Source organism: Lepidochelys kempii, chromosome 7 (genome assembly GCF_965140265.1).
Source record: "Lepidochelys kempii isolate rLepKem1 chromosome 7, rLepKem1.hap2, whole genome shotgun sequence".
NCBI lineage: Eukaryota > Metazoa > Chordata > Testudines > Cheloniidae > Lepidochelys > Lepidochelys kempii.
Genome location: NC_133262.1, coordinates 32798146 through 32817357, shown reverse-complemented (window position 1 = coordinate 32817357; position 19212 = coordinate 32798146). Strand labels below are relative to the sequence as shown.

The 19212-nt window shown below is 50.9% G+C and overlaps 2 protein-coding genes across 7 annotated transcripts in view; one reads left to right on the top strand and one right to left on the bottom strand.

The window, feature by feature from the left end:
* Positions 1-4138: 4138 nt before the first annotated feature.
* Positions 4139-18900, bottom strand: SLC25A45 (solute carrier family 25 member 45). Of its 5 annotated transcripts, none has more exons than XR_012159831.1 (9): positions 18569-18900; positions 16237-16347; positions 15263-15330; positions 14469-14512; positions 13723-13794; positions 13252-13437; positions 12687-12954; positions 11922-12380; positions 4139-4827 (listed from the first exon to the last, which is right to left on the bottom strand). XR_012159831.1 is itself a non-coding variant. In XM_073351949.1 (8 exons), the coding sequence occupies exons 2-8, from the start codon at positions 16251-16253 to the stop codon at positions 12112-12114; spliced, it is 924 nt and encodes a 307-aa protein (XP_073208050.1). In that variant the 5' UTR covers positions 16254-16347; positions 18569-18900; the 3' UTR covers positions 10726-12111. The 5 variants fall into 5 exon arrangements, 3 of the variants coding, with proteins under 3 accessions (XP_073208050.1, XP_073208053.1, XP_073208052.1); XR_012159832.1 differs by having other exon boundaries at positions 11967-12380; XM_073351949.1 differs by lacking the exon at positions 4139-4827 and having other exon boundaries at positions 10726-12380.
* FRMD8 (FERM domain containing 8) overlaps positions 18899-19212 on the top strand; it is a 42757-nt gene continuing 42443 nt past the window's right edge. The window contains exon 1 of one of the 2 annotated variants that reach the window (XM_073351948.1): positions 18899-19032. In XM_073351948.1, coding sequence (XP_073208049.1) covers positions 19027-19032 — 6 coding nt within the window. In that variant the 5' untranslated portion in view covers positions 18899-19026. The remainder of the gene's footprint in view (positions 19033-19212) is intronic. The other variant, XM_073351947.1, reaches the window with a different exon arrangement.

Sequence of the window (19212 nt, the reverse complement as noted above, 5' to 3'; positions counted from 1 at the left end):
TTCCCCCAGAAAACTTGCTTTGATTTTTTTTCTGATGGGGAAAAAATTGTGTTTTTCCCAACCCACAAAAGTGATTTTCAGTATATTTCAGGAAATTTTACAGTTTAAGGCAGCTCTTGGCTGAAAAATTTTACTTTTTAAATTTTTTTTTGCCAAAATATGTACATTTTTCTGCCAAAAACTATTTGGGAGGTTTAATGTTATGGTTTTTGGCAGAACATTTTGTGTGTTTTGGTGGGTTTCATAGAAAATTTGGGGTTTTTTTTGACATTTTTTTCCATTGTTCGCAGTGGTGTTGTAGCCATGTTGGTCCGAAAATATTAAAGAGACAAGGTGGGTAAGGTAATCTCTTTTATTGGACCAACTTCTGTTTGTGAAAGAGCCATGCTTTCAGCTCTGTGTAAGCTGGAAGATTGTCTCTTTCACCAACAGAGGTTGGCTCAATAAAAGAGATTACCTCACCCACCTTCTTTCTCTCAAATTTTCCACTGACATTTTTGACAAAACAAACAATACTTTGTTTTTGTCATCATTTAAACTTTCCTGGGGGATGGGGGGGGTGAATTTTCAATGAGCTCTGATGGCGTCTTTTCCCCTTGCTGAGCTCTACACCAACGCCTTCTAGCAAAACCCACATAGCCGCTCTGGCTGTCACAGGGTGGAGAGAAGCTGTGGGGGGTGGGGCATGGGAAGTGGAGTGTGTAGTTAGAGCAGCACTGGGGCTGCTCTCATTCTGTTCTGTGTGGATTCATCACAGTGGTATCTGGGCACCTTCCAGTGGGCCACTGAGCAGCATGACTCCACAGCTGTCCTATAGGGTTTCTTCTTCCCTCCTCTCCCAGGGGGAGAACCACGAGCAGTGGAATGTCTTGTTTTGGTAGGGTGTTTTAATATAGCTGTTGCTCTCTATTTGTATTAGAGAAGGCAGGGCAAGGAGAGGCACCTTGCACTTGGAGTAGAAGGCGGTGAGGTTTGGGATGGGTCTTAGGTCCTCAGGGAGCTCATTCTACAACACCCCCCTCCCCGAAAGATGTCGCCTCGCACAGATGAGCTTTACCCTTAGTGTAAGGAATGCCACTGGGCCAGAGGAGCAGAGTGGGGGTCTCCATCCTGGAATTACAGGCGGCCTTCTTGGTACCTTGGGTGCAAGTCATGGAGCCTGCAGGACCCAGACCTTGACCTTGATTCACCATTGTATGGGAAGCCAGGGCAAAGCACAGAGGACAGGGCTGATGTGTTAACAGTAGCCGGCACTGCTGAGGAGATACGCCGCAGCTGCCCACGTCAGCTGGAGTTTCCTAAGGGCTGAAGACCTCACACCCAGGTCACCGCAGTGCTGTGGTCGAGCTGAGCAATGACCAGGGCTGAATAACTGAGGCCAGGTCATGGTTGGCCAGGCTGGGGCAACATCTCCAAGCCAGCCGGAGATGGTTGAAAGTGTTACTCACGGAGTGGGCACTGGTGCAGGGCGGGGCCTGACTCTGGCAAGTGCCAGGTGATTTAAAAACATCTGGGGGTTGAGCGTTAAACCAGACCAGCAGCCATGTAGCTTTGCTTTCTCTGCCTGTGATCAGCAGAGTTCAGGACAGCTGTATCTTTGAGCCCCTCATTGATTTGTTTGACTAAAGCATTTTCCAGAAAGGCAGCCAGTCTGGATCTGATGGAGAATCCACCCCTGTCCTTGGCAGGTTGTTCCAATTGTTAATCACCCTCCCTTTGAAAAAAATGTGTCCTGTATTGGAATGTGTCTGGCTTTCACTTCCAGCCTTTGGTTCTTAGTCTGCCTTTCTCCACTAGGTTAAAGAGCCCTTTAGGACCTGGGATTTTCTCTGTGGGAAGGTGCTTACATACATGATCAACTCACTGCTTAATCTTCTTTGTGATTAAACTAAACAGATCAAGTTCCTTAAGTCTCTTGCTGTCAGGGCTTTTTTCCACCCTTCTCAGTGGCTCTTTTCTGCACACTCTCCAATTTAACCAACATCTTTCCTAAAATGTGGACCCCAGAACTGGATGCACTATTCCAGTACCAGTCTCACCAGTGTCCTATACAGAGGTCAAATAACCTCCCTCCTCCTGCTCACTACTCCCCTCTTTATGCATTTGTGAGTGGATATACCAGACCCTCTGAAGCACCCTGCTGGAGGCCTTGTGGCCCTGCCACACCCTGTCCCAAAACAGGGCAATGGAGAGGGTCCTCCAAGCTGCCTAGAGTGACTGTGTGAGACACAGCCAATCAGGGCTCAGGGGTCTATTATAAGATGAACTGCAGGGCCAGAGGGAATTCAGTTCCTTGCTGGAGCTGTAGGGGGTGAGTCTGGAGGGCTGATGGAGTTGCAGAACCCTGAACAGGGCAGCACTGCCAGAACCTAGGGAGAGCAAGAAGGCACCCTGAGCTGGTTCCTGGGACTCCATTAGGACAGGGCCCTGAGGTAAAGGTGCAGATGCTGCAGGGAAGTGACTCGGGGAATTAGAGAAACTGTGTGACATAGTTAAAGGGACACAGCAGACAGCTGTGATCTACAGGGTCCCTGGGCTGGGAGCTGGAGTAGTGGGCAGGCCTGGGTCCCCCACCCTGCTAGCCACTGGGGGGAAATGGCCTGGACATTGAGGCACCCCAGAAGGAGAACTGAACTCTAGTGGCCCAACTGGAGAGCTGTAGCCAGGAAGCCCCAAGAGGATGAAGACATTATCGCTGCTCTGGGATAGAGCAGTGTCCCAGGGCTCCCTGCCTGGAGACAATCTGAGAGCTAGTGTTCAGGTGTGCTCAGGGTGCACCCTGTTACAGCATCCCAGGACTGGATCAGCCTGTGGTGGGGCATCCACCTCACACTGGCCAGTAAGGGGTAAATAAAGCCCTAGGGCAGCTGAGCGAAAAGCAGACAATAAGAGAGGGGCTGTGAGGAGTGGCCAATCAGGGCCCAGCAGACTCATATAAGAAGAGTTGCAGGATGGACAGAGGAGAGCAGGGTGAGTAGCTGCCTGGAGCTGGAGTAGGCTGCATTGTATCTGGAGTAGGCTGCAATGTTGTAGCACCTTGGACAGAGCAGTGCAGGCAGGACCCCAGGGAGAGGGGAAGGAGCTCCAGATGAGCTGCTGAGACTGAGGCGATTGCTGTAGCCCCGGGGAAGTGCAAACAAACACAGTGACTGTGGATCAGAGGGTCCCTCGGCTCAGATCTGGAATAGTGGGCAGGCCTGGGTCTCCCCATTGTGGAAATAGGAGTACAGTTTTTACTGCAGTCACCACTGGGGAAGTGGCTGGACTACTGAGGAGCTAAACCTCTCCCAGAAGGGGGACATGGACAGTGCCACGGCCAGAGGGTTGAGCCATAAAGAGGACGCTGCAGTTCCTGAGGCGGCGAGAGGGGCTGCAGGCAGACGGCAGAGATCGAGTGGCAGTGTGCAGACTGTCTACCTTGAGCTCAGTCCCAGAGCGACCTGGGGGAGGCGCCAGTCTGTTGGTGAGTAACACACCATGAGACAGCCCTTTGGGCCACTGTATTGCACTGGCAGCTCATATCGAGCTGCTTGTCCACTATGACCCCCCCACCCCCTATATCCTTTACAGTCACTGCTTTCCAAGATAAAACCTTCAAAATGAAAGCCCATGTTTGCTTGGCATGGAAAACAGACCCACCTTGACATCCGTGCTCTTTCATTTAGTGAAAGGGTTTCCCATGGCATCTTTGGCTGTAACTTTTCTTCCCATCCATGTCCAGCTGCACTCCAGAAATGGCTGCATATCCATGGGGCTTGCTATACAGACATTGTGTCGCAGTTATGGGGGAAAGACCTTACACTATACCTAAGGATAGGTGGTATGAAGGCAGAGAAGTAGGAGTCAAGACTCCTGGGTTCTTTTCCTAGCTCTGGGAGAAGTGTGGTCTAAGGGATTAGACCAGGGGAGCAGGAGGGCTGGGAGTTAGGACTTGTGGGTTCCAGTTCCAGGAGGGGAGTTGGGGGAGAGGGGGGCTGGGAGTCAAGACTTCTGGGTTCTATTCCTAGTTTGGCTGTATTATGCATAAAATATTTGACGGTAGTTAACCTCCTTCTGGAGGATCTAATTAATGAGTCCACACCAGCCAGAAATGGGTTGCAAAGGACCCATGTGTGGGAAAACAAGATACAGCGTGATATTGTTTTGCACTGATGCATCTATTCATCTTGGAGTAGGAATGGCTTCCCAGAGGTACAGTGGCTTTGCACACACACACGCACTCAAGGCTGTGTTAGCTACAGGAAAGATGTACAAACTCAAACTATCAGCCATCTTATCCTGGGTCTGATTACACCCACCAGCACTTACAGTGAACATCCTGGGGGCTTGGATGTGTGCCAATGAAGCATTACTAACCCCAAGACTGGGATAGCTGCTCTCTCTCATCTCTCACACATATCCAAGGCCTGGAGAAGCCTATTCCTTCACACAGTGAAGTCTCACATCTCCAGAAGCCCACTATGTATTCACTGCCAGTCTGGGTATTGCTTTAATATACCAGGCCTTTAATCTCGCTCGCCACCGCTTCGGTTCTGACCTCCTTTCTAAGAGCAGCTCTCTCCAGGATTGACAGAGCCTGTGAGACAGGCTTTCAAACAAGATTGTTGGGATCTCTTAGGGTTAAGTATAACAATAAGTTGCTAATGTGCTGACATGGTATTAGGGGACAAAGGCATATGTAGGCAATATTTTTGGGTCTAAATACATAAGTTACAGATTATTCTGTCTAATACATAAGTTGCAAATTCTTCAGTATTTCTTTGTCTAAAATATAAGTTGCCAGATTCTTTCCTTCTCTGTTGCTCATAAAGATTGATAAGGATGCAGCTGCAAGAGAAATGCCCTTTGTGTAAAAGAAGGTAAAAGGAATGTTAACTTCCCCTCCCTCCCTTTCCCAGCTACATAAACCAGCCCTGGCTTAGGACCCCTTCTCCCCTGAGAACTGTTCATGGCCCCTTCCTCCCTCCCCTGAGAGCTGCTAATGAGGAAGATTTATGGCAACAAATTGTTGCCAAGAAATGTATCTTCAAGGTAAAAGTAATGTGTAATGCTATGAGTAATAGACAGAGATGGCTTTACTAATAGTGGGTGTTTCTGTTTATTAATAAAGGGGTTTTGGGGTGTTGTAACAAATGTAGGCATGAACATACTAATCTAAACAAAAAGAGTGTTGTAATCAATTTAGTGCTTACTGGACAATTGGGTCCAGGGGAACAAGTACCGCAATAAAGAAGCCTGTACTCAAATCCACCTCTCGAAATGTTCCTTCTAATTTTTGACAGGCTGTGTGCGCAAAAAAATTTCTTCTGTGCAAATTTTTGTGTGTGGTGTTTTGCCGTGTGCTTGGGGTTTAGGATCTGTTCCCACACAGCTTAGAGGGAACAGTGCCTCTGGGTCAACCTGCTTCTTTTTTCCTCTAACAGAGATCACAATAAATTTCAATCCTTGTGCTGGGTGCTGCACAGACCCCGCTCCCTGACTCTGATGGGGCAGCAGGGGAAGCATAATTTCAGGAGCATCACAGAGCAGGACCAAGATTGGGGCCCTTTGTGCTGGACCTTGCACAGACCATGACTGAGATCAGGGGCCCTGTTTTGCCAGGTGTTGCACAAACTTCATCCCCTCCCCCTGCCCCTTGATAGGGGGCCATCATGCCAGGTGCTGCACAGACCCTGACTGAGTTCAGGACTCCCGTGGGCTGTGCACTGCCCAGCTGGTCCCTACCACAATGACCTTCTGGTCTAAGTGGACAAAAAGGAATAATTATCCCTATTTTACAGGTGTGCAAGTGGAGGCAGAATGAGATGAACAAATGATATGGCTAGATTCTCACTGGAACGTATGAAGGGAGACTATGCTAGGCTGGGGAAGACGCTTAAGGAAATTGAGGCTCAGGTGATCTTTAGTGGGATTCTGCCTGTTCCTAGAGAAGGGCAACAAAGGTGTGACAAGATTGACTATCAACAGATGGCTTAGGCAGGGGGCCTATAAGGAGGGCTTTGGGATGTATGGCCACTGGGAGGCATTCATGGACAGAGGACAGTTCTCTCGGGATGGACTTCATCTGAGTATGGAAAGGAAATAGACTTCTAGGATGGAGGCTGGCACAACTGATTAAGAGAGCTTTAAACTAGGAATTTGAGGGAGATGGTTGGGAGATGTCCAGGTAATCTCCACACGGGATTTTAGCATTGAGAGGGAAGAAAATGAAGTAAGAAAGGATACAGCCGTGGGTAGGAGAATGTATATAAGGAGGAAGGGCAGTGTGGATACCAGTCTCATAGGTTATACTGGCTGTAGCATGACCATGCCTAATCGGGTAAAGAATGTGAGCGAGGCCAAACAGCAAAAATTAAGATGTTTGTACACCAATGCGAGGAGCCGAGGTAACAAAATGGAGGCACTAGAGCTATTGGTCCAGGAAGTGAAACCAGGTATTTTCGGGATAACAGAAACATGGTGGAATAGTCGTCATGACTGGACTACAGGTATTGAAGGGTATGTGCTATTCAGGAAAGACAGAAGTAAAGGTGGGGGAGTAGCATTGTAGATCAATGATGAGGTAGAATGTAAAGAAATAAGAAGCGATGGAATGGATAAGAGTCCGTCTGGGAAAAAATTACATTAGGGAAGAAAACTACTCGAGCCTCCCCTGGGATAGTGCTTGGGGTGTGCTATAGACCGCCGGGATCTAATTTGGATATGGATAGAGACCTCTTTAATGTTTTTAATGAAGTAAATACTAAGGGAAACTGTGTGATCATGGGAGACTTTAACTTCCCAGATATAGACTGGAGGACAAGTGCTAGTAAGAGGGCTCAGATTTTCCTAGATGCGATAGCTGATGGATTCCTTCATCAAGCAGTTACTGAACCAACTAGAGGGGATGCCATTTTAGATTTGGTTTTGGTGACCTCATAGAAGAAATGGTTGTAGGGGACAACCTTGGTTCAAGTGATCATGAGCTAATTCAGTTCAAACTGAATAGAAGGATTAACAAAAATAAATCTGCAACTAGGGGTTTTGATTTCAAAAGGGCTGACTTTCAAAAATTAAGGAAATCGGTTAGGGAAGTGGATTGGACTGAAGAACTTATGGATTTAAAGGCAGAGGCGGCCTGAGATTACTTTAAATCAAAGCTGCAGAAGCTATCAGAAGCCTGCATCCCAAGAAAGGGGAAAAATTTCATAGGCAGGAAGTTGTAGACCAAGTTGGATGAGCAAGCATCTCGGAGAGGTGATTAAGAGAAAGCATACAGGGAGTGGAAGATGGGAGGGATCAGCAAGGAAAGCTACCTTATTGAGGTCAGAACATGTAGAGATAAAGTGAGACAGGCTAAAAGTCAAGTAGAGTTGGACCTTGCAAAGGGAATTAAAACCAATAGTAAAAGTTCTATAGCCATATAAATAAGAAGAAAACAAAGAAAGAAGAGGGACCGCTAAACACTGAGGATGGAGTGGAGGTCAAGGATAATCTAGGCATGGCCCAATATCTAAACAAATACTTTGCCTCGGTCTTTTATAAGTCTAACGAGGATCTTAGGAATAATGGTAGCATAACAAATGGGAATGAGGATATGGAGGTAGATATTACCATATCTGAGGTAGAAGCGAAACTCTAACATCTTAATGGGACTAAATCAGGGGCCCCAGATAATCTTCATCCAAGAATATTAAAGGAATTGGCACATGAAATTGCAAGCCCATTAGCAAGAATTTTTAATGAATCTGTAAACGCAGGAGTTGTACTGTATGATTGGAGAATTGCTAACATAGTTCCTATTTTTAAGAAAGGGGAAAAAAAAGTGATCCGGGTAACTACAGGCCTGTTTGACATCTGTAGTAAGCAAGGTCTTGGAAAAAATTTTGAAGGAGAAGGTAGTTAAGGACATTGAGGTCAATGGTAAATGGGACAAAATACAACATGGTTTTACAAAAGGTAGATTGTGCTGTGCCAAACCAACCTGATCTCCTTCTTTGAGAAAGTAACTTTTTTTTTTTTTTAGACAAAGGAAACGCAGTGGATCTAATTTACCTAGATTTCAGTAAGGCGTTTGATACCGTGCCACATGGGGGAATTATTAGTTAAACTGGAAAAGATGGGGATCAATATGAAAATTGAAAGGTGGATAAGGAATTGATTAACAGGGAGACTACAGCGGGTCCTACTGAAAGGTGAACTGTCAGGCTGGAGGGAGGTTACTAGTGGAGTTCCTCAAGGATCAGTTTTGGGACCAATCTTATTTAATTTTTATTACTGACCTTGGCACAAAAAGTGGGAGTGTGCTAATAAGTTTGCAGATGATACAAAGCTGGGAGGTATTGCCAATTTAGAGAGAGACCGGGATATCATACAGGAGGATCTGGATGACCTTGTAAACTGGAGTAATAGTAATAGGATGAAATTTAATAGTGAGAAGTGTAAGGTTATGCATTTAGGGATTAACAACAAGAATTTTAGTTATAAGCTGGTTTCAGAGGAACAGCCGTGTTAGTCTGTATTCGCAAAAAGAAAAGGAGTACTTGTGGCACCTTAGAGACTAACCAATTTATTTGAGCATGAGCTTTCGTGAGCGTGAGCTGTAGCTCACGAAAGCTCATGCTCAAATAAATTGGTTAGTCTCTAAGGTGCCACAAGTACTCCTTTTCTTTTTAGTTATAAGCTGGGGACACATCAATTAGAAGTAATGGAGGAGGAGAAGGACCTTGGAGTATTGGTTGATCATAGGATGACTATGAGCCGCCAATGTGATATGGCTGTGAAAAAAGCTAATGCGGTCTTGGGATGCATCAGGAGAGGTATTTCCAGTAGAGATAAGGAGGTTTTAGTACCGTTATACAAGGCACTGGTGAGACCTCACCTGGAATACTGTGTGCAGTTCTGGTCTCCCATGTTTAAGAAGGATGAATTCAAACTGGAACAGGTACAGAGAAGGGCTACTAGGATGATCCGAGGAATGGAAAACATGTCTTATGAAAGGAGACTCAAGGAGCTTGGCTTGTTTAGCCTAACTAAAAGAAGGCTGAGGGGAGATATGATTGCTCTCTATAAATATATCCGAGGCATAAATACTGGAGAGGGAGAGGAATTATTTAAGCTCAGTACCAATGTGGACACAAGAACAAATGGATATAAACTGGTCATTGGGAAGTTTAGACTTGAAATTAGACGAAGGTTTCTAACCATCAGAGGACTGAAGTTTTGGAATAGTCTTCCAAGGGAAGCAGTGGGGGCAAAAGACCTATCTGGCTTTAAGATTAGACTCGATAAGTTTATGGAGGAGATGGTATGATGGGATAACAACATGATTTTGGCAATTAATTGATCTTATTAAATATTCATGGTAAATAGGCCCAATGGCCTGTGATGAGACGTTAGATGGGGTGGGATCTGAGTTACTACAGAAAATTCTTTCCTGGGTATCTGGCTGGTGAATCTTGCCCATATGCTCAGGGTTTAGCTGATCACCTTATTTGGGGTCGGGAAGGAATTTTCCTCCAGGGCAGATTGGAAGAGGCCCTGGAGGTGTTTTGCCTTCCTCTGTAGCATGGGGCACGGGTCACTTGCTGGAGGATTCTCTGCTCCTTGAAGTCTTTAAACCACGATTTGAGGACTTCAACAGCTCAGACCTAGATGAGAGGTTTTTCACAGGAGTGGGTGGGTGAGATTCTGTGGCCTGCGTTGTGCAGGAGGTCGGACTAGATGATCATAATGGTCCCTTCTGACCTTAATATCTGTGAACATTCAAGTGGAAGGCAGGGACTGAGAGTTGGAACTTGTGAGTTCTATTCCTGGCTCTCAGAGCACAGTGAAATCTAATGGGTTAGAACAGGGGATGCTGGGCTTCAGCACCCCTGGACTGTATTCCTGGTGCTGAGCACAGTGGCAGGGTTTAGTGGGTTAAAGCAGGGGGGCTGGGAGTCAGGATTCCTGAGTGCCATCCTGGTTCTAGGAGCAGAGTGAGCTCTCATGGATAGAGACAGGGAAGCAGGAGCCAGAACTCCTGGGCTCTATTCCAGACTCGCTCTGTGAACTTTTTTATTTGAGCATAAGCTTTCGTGAGCTACAGCTCACTTCATCAGATGCATACTGTGGAAAATACAGAAGATGTTCTTGTACATACAAACCATGAAAAAATGGGTGTTTACCACTACAAAAGGTTTTCTCTCCCCCCACCCCACTCTCCTGCTGGTAATAGCTTATCTAAAGTGATCACTCTCCTTACAATGCATATGATAATCAAGGTGGGCCATTTCCAGCACAAATCCAGGGTTTAACAAGAACATCTGGGGGGAGGGGGGGTAAGGAAAAAACAAGGGGAAATAGGTTACCTTGCATAATGACTTAGCCACTCCCAGTCCCTATTCAAGCGTGAGTTAATTGTATCCAATTTGCAAATGAATTCCAATTCAACAGTCTCTCGCTGGAGTCTGGTTTTGAAGTTTGTGCTGGAAATGGCCCACCTTGATTATCATATGCATTGTAAGGAGAGAGATCACTTTTTAGATAAGCTATTACCAACAGGAGAGTGGGGTGTGGGGAGAGAAAACCTTTTGTAGTGGTAAACACCCATTTTTTCATGGTTTGTATGTACAAGAACATCTTCTGTATTTTCCACAGTATGCATCTGATGAAGTGAGCTGTAGCTCACGAAAGCTTATGCTCAAATAAATTGGTTAGTCTCTAAGGTGCCACAAGTACTCCTTTTCTTTTTGCAAATACAGACTAACACGGCTGTTACTCTGAAATCTGTGAACTTTGGGGCATGTCCCTTTCCTGCTTTGCACCTTAGGCTCTAACCATGAAACTCCAACAGAGTTAGGAACGGGATGTCCAATCCTGGCCTGGCTTTCCCTCCCGTGCAGTGCAGTGAGCTGTGCCATTCAGGGAGGATTGTCCCTCCTGTGCAGCAGCGAAGGAATCCGTTGCCACGTTGTTGGCTTGCATTTCCTGAGATGTACCCTAGGAGGATGGGAGCAGCCAGAGGGGCCACAGGGAGCTGGCAAGGACAGGGACCTGCCTCTCTGATTTTCCCCCCCTCCTACACCCCCACGGCAGTAAATGAGCTGGGAAGCCTCTACTGTTCCATCACATCTATGGCAAAGACCCAGCCCTCCAGGTATTGTGGCAAAGAGCTTGTATTAGGGATCTTCTGAGCGCTTGGTAGAGAGTGGGGTCTAGTGGGTTACAGCTAAAAATCACAGAGCAGGGAGTTAGGCCACCTGGGGGTTTTCTGCCAGCTCTAGGAGGGGAGTGGGGTGTGGTGGGTTAGAGCAGGGGTGACAGGACTCCTAGCTTCAATTCCTGACTCTGGGGCTATTGTCTAATAGGTTTAGCTTGCCTCCCTTGGTCCCTGCACATTGCAGCCTGCTCCAGGGTGGCAGTGGCAGGGTCTCTATGCCTGTCAGACTGGGCCAACAGCAGAGAGTTTGCTGACTGAGTATTAAGTAGAATTTTGGTTGCTAGGGAAATGCTGCTATAGCTGGATAAGGAGAAATCCTCCTACTCCTAGAACTCCTTCCCCCACACTGCTCTGCCTATGGCCCCTCCTTTCCCCCACATGCACCACTGGGCCCCACTCCCCTCCCAGAGCTGGGAAAAGAACCCAGCAGAACTGACTCCCCCTCTAGTCCTAGATCTGGCATAGAACCCAGGAGGCCTCACTGGTGCCTCTGTGTTTTTTTTAGCAGCATGACCATTCCCCCCCGCTCTCGCGCGCACACTCACTCACTCTCTCTCCTCTTCCCCTACCCCCTAGACGAGCTCCTCAGTTCTCATTCCCTCTCTTTCATCCCCAGCTCCCAAGTCACTAACCCTCCCCACCACTGCCAGGCAGTTCCTCTCCCTGAGGTGCTAAGATGCATGGAAAGTGGGGAGAACCAACATCACTCAGGACATTTGAATCTAGGACACAGCCTAACCTTGGGGGATAGACTGTAGGAGGGGTGATCCTGCCTTGCTCTTACAGTCGGTGCTGACCTCCATGCCCCAGCACAACGCCGGGGGCACTCTGCTGCAGGGCTCAGTAGGGGGTGCTCTCCCCTGGCAGTCAGTGCTGGCTCCCAGTGTGGTGATGGGGGGGGAATGATGCTGCAGGGAGCAGGGTGGGGCTCAGCGGATGAGTTTCAGGATGTTCTCGTAGCTCAAGAAGGTCACCGCGTTGACAGGGAAGGCACGGATGCTGTTCAGGGCAAGGCCCTTTAGGAAAACCTGGGGTCCCTCATGCCGAACGCTGATGCGGATGCAATCCAAGACCCCGTGGTAGGACACTCCCTTCACCCCGTCCATCTGGAGCCGGGCCTTGATCACATCCATGGGCGTGGCTAAGGCCCAGGAGACTGCACCAGCACAGCCCCCAGCTATGAAAACTGTCATCAGGCCTGGGAGCAAAGGGAAGAGAGTTAGGGCTTAACTACAGGAGAGGCGGGGCTTAACTACAGGAGAGGCGGGGCTTGGCAGGGGCCATTACCGCTCAGTCAGTGCTGTCCCCAGGGCAGGAGTTGGTTGGTCAACACCTGTCAGTTTCCACCCAAGCAGTGGCTGCATTATAGCACTGTGTGCAAAGATCTGTCTTAATTGTCTTTGGCCCATCAAAGTACTCACATTACACAACAGGAATCCCAGTTCCCTACAGTCTCTTCCCCCGGCAAGATGGATAGCCCCCTCCAGTCCACTTCCCCTCTCACCCGGTTCTCTCCCCGGCGCTGTCACAGCCCGGCACAGGCTGACGTAGGTGAGGAAGTAGACGGGCATAGAGGGTGTATCTCGCAGCACCAGGGCCCAGGTGCCCCGGAACAGGCCCAGTACCCCCTCCTCACGGAATATGCAGGCACCACAGTGCACCGGGCCCCGGTACTGGGCTCCAGGGCCCCCCACTGGACTCCTCAGCCCATAGGAGTGAGTCTGGTTCTGCAGCCGAACTTTGATCAGGTCAACAGGAGCCAGGACCACGGCCTGAGATTGGGGTGCGGGGCAGGGAATGTGGGGAAAAAATGAGTCCCCTGGTTAGTTCCTTAAGGGAAAATACTGACATGCAATAGAGAACCCCAAGTGTCCTAGCTCCCAGCCCTGCTTGCTCTAACCCACTTCGACCCCACTGCCCTTCCCTGAGCTGGGATAGAACCCAGGAGTCTTGACTCCCAGCTCCCCCCTGCTCTAACCACTGGACCCAGCTCCCTTCCCCTACCAGAGGTAGGGCTAAAAGCCAGGAGTTCTGCTCTCTTCCCCCCCATGAGCTGCCTGGTCCCTCACCTGCATCAGGCCGGAGAAGCTGCCAGCAGTGAGGACATGGGTGTAGCTGGGGGAGTTGGCACGGCGTTCGTGGTGGTGGGTGGCACTCAGGTACAGCAGGGCATTGCTGTAGGCCCCAAACATCACTGAGTTGACCAGGGCCACGCTCAGCAGTGGGAAACTCATCCCCTTAAAGAAGCCTAGGACCTGCAAGGCAAAGGGCGCCATGGTGGGATCAATGCCAGCCCTAGGCGTATGTGGCTCACGGCTCGGTGTGAGCCATGGTGAGAGTGTGATTGGGGGACCCCTCCCCAAAAGCTGACACCCATGCGTACACGCACACGCTGCTCCCCGTAGCATATGGTATGGGGGGGAGGGGCTGATCTCTGTCAGGGGCAGATGTGCAGCCCCCAGCACGAGGGGGGCCTCTGAGCTTGGGCCAGGGTCTCTTGGCATTGCCCTAATACAAATAATAAACATGCTGCCGCAAACCGTTTCATTGCGGTATGTTTTGATCACGCAGTCCAGGATCCCCCGATAGCCAGACTGCGTCTGCAGCCGCACCTGGAATGAGACACCATCTTTAAGCGAAGAATTTGCAGAGAAATATTAACAGCAGCAGTTTATGCAAAGGCCAAAGTCCTCCTCAGAGGCATTTGGAGGTAGCATTTTCTAGCAGATGGGACTGTGGCCTGGGACTTAGGATGCCTGGCTTCTGCTCACAGCTTTGGCAGGAGAGTGGGGTCTCGCGAATTAAAGCTGTGGGGGTTGGTGCTGGGGGTCAAGACTCCTGGGTTCTATTCCTGGTTCTGCCATTGAGTTGGGCAAGTCCTTCTCTGTGCCTCTATTTCCCCTCCCAGCTTGTCTACTCAGACTGTGGACTCTTGTGGGGAGGGATTCTCTCACTGTGGGTCTGTGCAGTGCCTCTCCTGATGGGTGGAGGGGACCTGATCTCATGGGAGGAGGAGGGTCTGTGTAGTGCCTGGCCTGATAGGGGGGCCTGAATTCCGGCAGGGAGGGTCTGTGGAAACAAAGGCCCCGATGTTGGTTAGGTCTACCATAATAAGAAATAAATGAGTTAAAATAGCTATTGCTTGCCCTTTGAGGTGCTGGACACTGCTCTGAGCTAGCCAGTTCCCCAGCAGGGACGTATCTCCTCATCCTATCTATAGGAGAGAAGTTTTCCCTGTCCCTTCCCACCCCCTATCCCCCTACAGCAGTACCAGCTTCATATTCACCTTCACTGTGTCCACTGGGTGCCCCAAGGCCAGACCCACAGCTCCTGTGTCCAAAGAAAAAACAAGTCGGTTGGAAATTAGAACCCGCCACTGTCCCGGTAATGAGAATGGAACCCAGGAGTCCTGACTTCCCAGGCCTGCTGCTGTAACTCAGTAGGCCCACCCCCTACGGGCTAGGAATAGGACCCAGGGCTCTTTTTCTTGGGGATCCTAATGCTGCCGGCAAATGTTAAAATGGTTGAAAAGAACACAGACCCCCAGTGCGAGACAGGGCTTGATTATTTTTAACTCCCTTGTTAATGAGCAACTGGGAACTGTCACATCTTTTTCAGCAAAAATAACCTGAATTTGGCATTTAAATTCCACTCTTTAAATTGAGGAGGGCAGCCAGCCTTGTCATTATGAAGCTAGACTGGGATTCAGGGAACCTGGTTTCATTCCCTGCTCTGCTACTGCCTCCCTGGGTGATCTTGGGCAAGTCACTTCCCTGCTCTGACTCAGTTTTCCCCTCTATAAAGGGGGCAGAATAATCTTTCCTTTGTCTATTAATTTAGATTATAAATTCTTTGGGGGCAAAAACTGTCTCATTAGGTGTTTGTGCAGTGCCCGGCACAATAGGGGCCCTAGTCTCAGTTGGCAGGGTCTGTGCAACACTTCGCCTGGCGAGAGGGGGTCCTCAGTCTCATCTGGGGTCTGTGCAGCCCCTGGCACGACAGGGTCCTGACTCTGAGCGGCAGGGACGCGTGTCTGCGCAGCGCCCAGGAGGGTGGGAATTGGATCCTTCTCATTCTTACCTGAAATCCAGCCAGCCACAAACTCCTCCACGGGCATGGTGAGCAGAGCACAGGGACTGTACAGGGTTCTGGGTAAGGAGAAAGATCTGGTCAAAGTTAATCCATTTAATCCCTAACTCATCCTCCTGGGTGCTTCAATCTTTAACTTGATTCTCCCCAGCGCTATGAATTGCCCTTTTCCCAACAGCAGTGCCCAGGGGCACGCGGGAAAATGGAAAAGTAGGAAATTAAGCAGGAGTTACCATGCAGAGTTAGGGTAACTGGGGGAACTCAACTGGTGCAGTATCTCACTGAGGTTAAGGGTTGGATCCACCAGCTGGTCTGGCTGCTCTCCCCCTGGGGCCTGTCCTCCACCAAAGGGACTAGAGCTCCAGGGGCCCCCTCTCAGGGCTGGATTTTCTAAAGCCCTCCACACACTTAGATGCTGAATTGAATTCAAGCTGTGCCGTTTTGGAAAACAACTCTCACCTCAGGAAGACTCCCAGACCGAGAGAGAAGTGCAACGCCTGCTTTCTAGGATGGCTGCAGTCGTAAGTGGCTAATGACGGGTTAGTAAATGACCGTGGCCTGTGCTGAGCATGTTCTGGGATGGGACTTTCTAAAGGCTGGATTCTGCCAAGGCCTGTTCGGGCACTTACTGGGAGGCATTTGGACTCAGATCCTCACAACAATGGAGGCACCCAACTCGTGGAGGCACAGTTGCAATCAGGAACACGGGGGGGGCGTTTTGGCTTTCCTCTGACACATTGGAGATCACCTACAGCTGGAGCAGGGATAACAGGTAATGGGGCCTGTGCTCTGAGGTTTCTCTGTTGTAGATGGCTGGAGGGTGGGTCTTGTTCAGGGTCCAGCTGATCACCTGATTTGACAATGGGCAGGAATTCCCCTCCTGCCCTGGTCACAGTGGCAGGGACCTTTTGCCTTCCTCTGCAGCATGAGGCATGGGGCAGCTGTTGCGCTCATCAAGGTCTTACCTAATCAATCCCCGCATAACACCAGAGACGCTGGTTCTCGCCTGTTCTCTGCTTGGGGCTCACAACCCCTTCAGTCAGGGCTGGGCAAACTTTTTGGCCCGAGGGTCACATCTGGGAATAGAAATTGTATGGAGGGCCATGAATGGTCATGAAATTGGGGTTGGGGTGTGGAAGGGGGTGAGGGCTCCGGGGTGGGGCCAGAAATGAGGAGTTCAGGGTCTGGGAGGGAGCTCTGGGCTGGGGCGGGGGTGAGGGCTCTGGCTGGGGGTGTGAGCTCTGGGATGGGGCTGGGAATGAGGAGTTTGGGGTGTAGGAAGGTGCTCTGGACTGGGACCGAGGGATTCAGAGGTTGGGAGGGGGATCAGGGCTGTGGCAGGGGGTTGGGGTGCAGGAAGGGTGCAGGCTCTGGCTGGGGGTGTGGGCTCTGAGGTGGGGCTGGGGATGAGGGGCTTGGGGTGCAGGAGGGTGCTCCGGGCTGGGATCGAGGGGTTTGGAGGGCAGGAGGGGGATCAGGGCTGGGGTTGGGGTGTGGGGAGAAGCTTAGCAGTGCAGGCTCCTGGTTGTACTTACCTCAAGCAGCTCCCAGAAGCAGCGGCATGTCCCTTCTCCAGCTCCTATGCAGAGGCGTGGCCAGGTGGCACTGCACACTGCCCCATCCGCAGGCACCTCCCCTGCAGCTCCCATTGGACTGCTGGAGGGGGCCATTGGAGCGGGATCCTTGGTGTGCGTAGGAGCCAGAGGGGGGCCATGCCACAGCTTCCGGGAGCTGCGTGGAGTGGCCCCCGACCCTTCACCCGAGCTGGAGTGGGTCAAGTCCCAGACCCTGCTCCCCAGCAGGAGCTTGAGGGCTAGCTTAAAATGGCTGGTGGGTGGTAGTTTGCCCACTTCTGCCTTAAGCTCTTGAGGGTGGAAATACTAAAGTCATTGGGCTCAACCTACAACTGTCTGGGTGAAGTTTAATGTCCTGGGATATTCAGAAGGTCAGACAAGATGATCTAATGATGCCATCTGCCCTTAACCTCTGAGACCCTAGACATCACTCCCCTCCCAGAGCTGGGGATGAAACCCAGGAGTCCTGACTCCCAGCCCCCCTGCTTTAACCACTGTACCCCCTCCTCTCCCACAGTCAGAGACAGAAAGCTTGTCTCCCCTCCCCCCCCCACCCCCACCCTGACAAAGGATGGTGTGGGGTTAAAGAGCCAGCACCGTTTTTCCTAGCCAGGATGAAAGCAGCTTCCACAATCCCAGGCCATGCCTCCATCCCAGCACCAGCCAGCTGCCTTTGCAAACCTTTCCTCTCCCCCTAAGCCAAGGCCCTGAACAAGTTTGCAGCACACCCACGCGGAGTATGCACTGGGGCCCTAACAGCGAGCTGTATGCATAGACCCCCCCTAACACCTGATGCATTGGCCCTCAGCAGCTAACCCTCCTCTCTGCACCCCACGGGCAGATTTACCCCATGGGGCTGGGGGGGCACAGCTCAGCCAGAAACCAAATCTCAGTGACAGCAACCCGGATTATAGTTGATTATAGACATGCGCAGAAAAAGAACGAAAAGTAACCATCATATCAAAGGTTTCAGAGTAGGAGCCGTGTTGGTCTGTATCCGCAAAAAGAACAGGAGGACTTGGGGCACCTTAGAGACGAACACATTTATTTGAGCATCAGCTTTCGTGAGCTACCGCTCACACCAATGAAGTGAGCTGTAGCCCACGAAAGCTGATGCTCTAATAAATGTGTTCGTTTTCTAAGGTGCCACCAGTCCTCCTGTTCTTTTTTCGTCATGTCAAACTACCACTAGAGGGAAGCAGACACCTACTTAAATGCACTCGTTGTTTAGGAAAAAGAAAAGGAGTACTTGTGGCACCTTACAGACTAACCAATTTATTTGTCTCTAAGGTGCCACAAGTCCTCCTTTTTCTTTTTGCGAATACAGACTAACACGGCTGCTACTCTGAAACTCGTTGTTTAGGCTAGGCTCTGAAGGCCCTAACTGAGATCCGAGTCCCCATTACGCCCCGTTAATCTTGACTGAGAGCAGGGTATGGCCCATGCTGTGCTCGGCGCTGCATGGACCCTGACTCAGGGGCCCCACTTGGCCAGGTGCCATGCAGACCCGCAGTGAGAGCAGGGCGGTGCAGCTCAGACCCTGACGGAGCTCGTGGCCCACGTCCGCTCGGGTGCGGCACAAACCCTGACCCAGATCAGGGCCCCGGCGAGCGACACCCACACGGTGAGAGGCCGTCCCTGTCCCAAACTGCTCACCGCCTGACAAACGAAGGGTGGGAGGGGAAACAGAGGCTGAGCCGCGGGCCAAGCGGGGAGTACTCACCCCTGGGCCTGCGTGTGATCCTCGCCCTGTGAGCGAACGCCTTCGGCGGGGCGACTGGGTGCAACTGGCTGCCCCCCAGCGCGGTGGATCGCCTGCTGCAGCCCCTGCCGCAGCGCCGGCCCGTGTACCTGCCCCCTGCCCCCTCTGGCGGGTCACAAATTCAGTGTTGGGCTGGGGGGGCCAGCTTAGAACCTCGGCACCATAACCCTGCCCGGGGCCAGGGTAACCTTGACACGGAGCCATAAACCTCCCCGGCCGCTCGCTAGAATTCCGGTGCGGGCGCCGCCGTCAACCGTCGGGCTCGGCGAGGCGAGTCTCCGTGACGTCACGCAGCCAGCGGCGGGCGGGGATTGGGCGGGACATCCCTTCCTCCAGCTTCCGGGGCCCGCGGTGCTTCCAGCTGCACAGACCCCAGCAGGGAGCGGGAGAGATTCGGGCGGGCGGCGAGTGACGGCGCCATGGAGGTAAGAGGGGGCTTGAGAGGAGGTCCCCTGGGGCTTTCCAGGGGTCTGGGCTGCCCTCCACACAAGGGATTCCCCAGGCTTCCTGCTCTGGGGCCCCGCACCTCCTCCCACCCCAGGGACCCTGCACCCCTCCCCGCCACGGACCCTCTGCCCCTCCCTCCCAGTGCCCCGCACTCCCTC

Coding starts and splice junctions, on each gene's coding strand:
- SLC25A45 (XM_073351949.1), bottom strand. Junction 13,795..14,468: donor ACCCAGTGGACACAGTGAAG/GTGAATATGAAG, acceptor GTCTCATTCCAG/GTGCGGCTGCAGACGCAGTC. Junction 13,438..13,722: donor AAACATACCGCAATGAAACG/GTTTGCGGCAGC, acceptor TTTGCCTTGCAG/GTCCTAGGCTTCTTTAAGGG.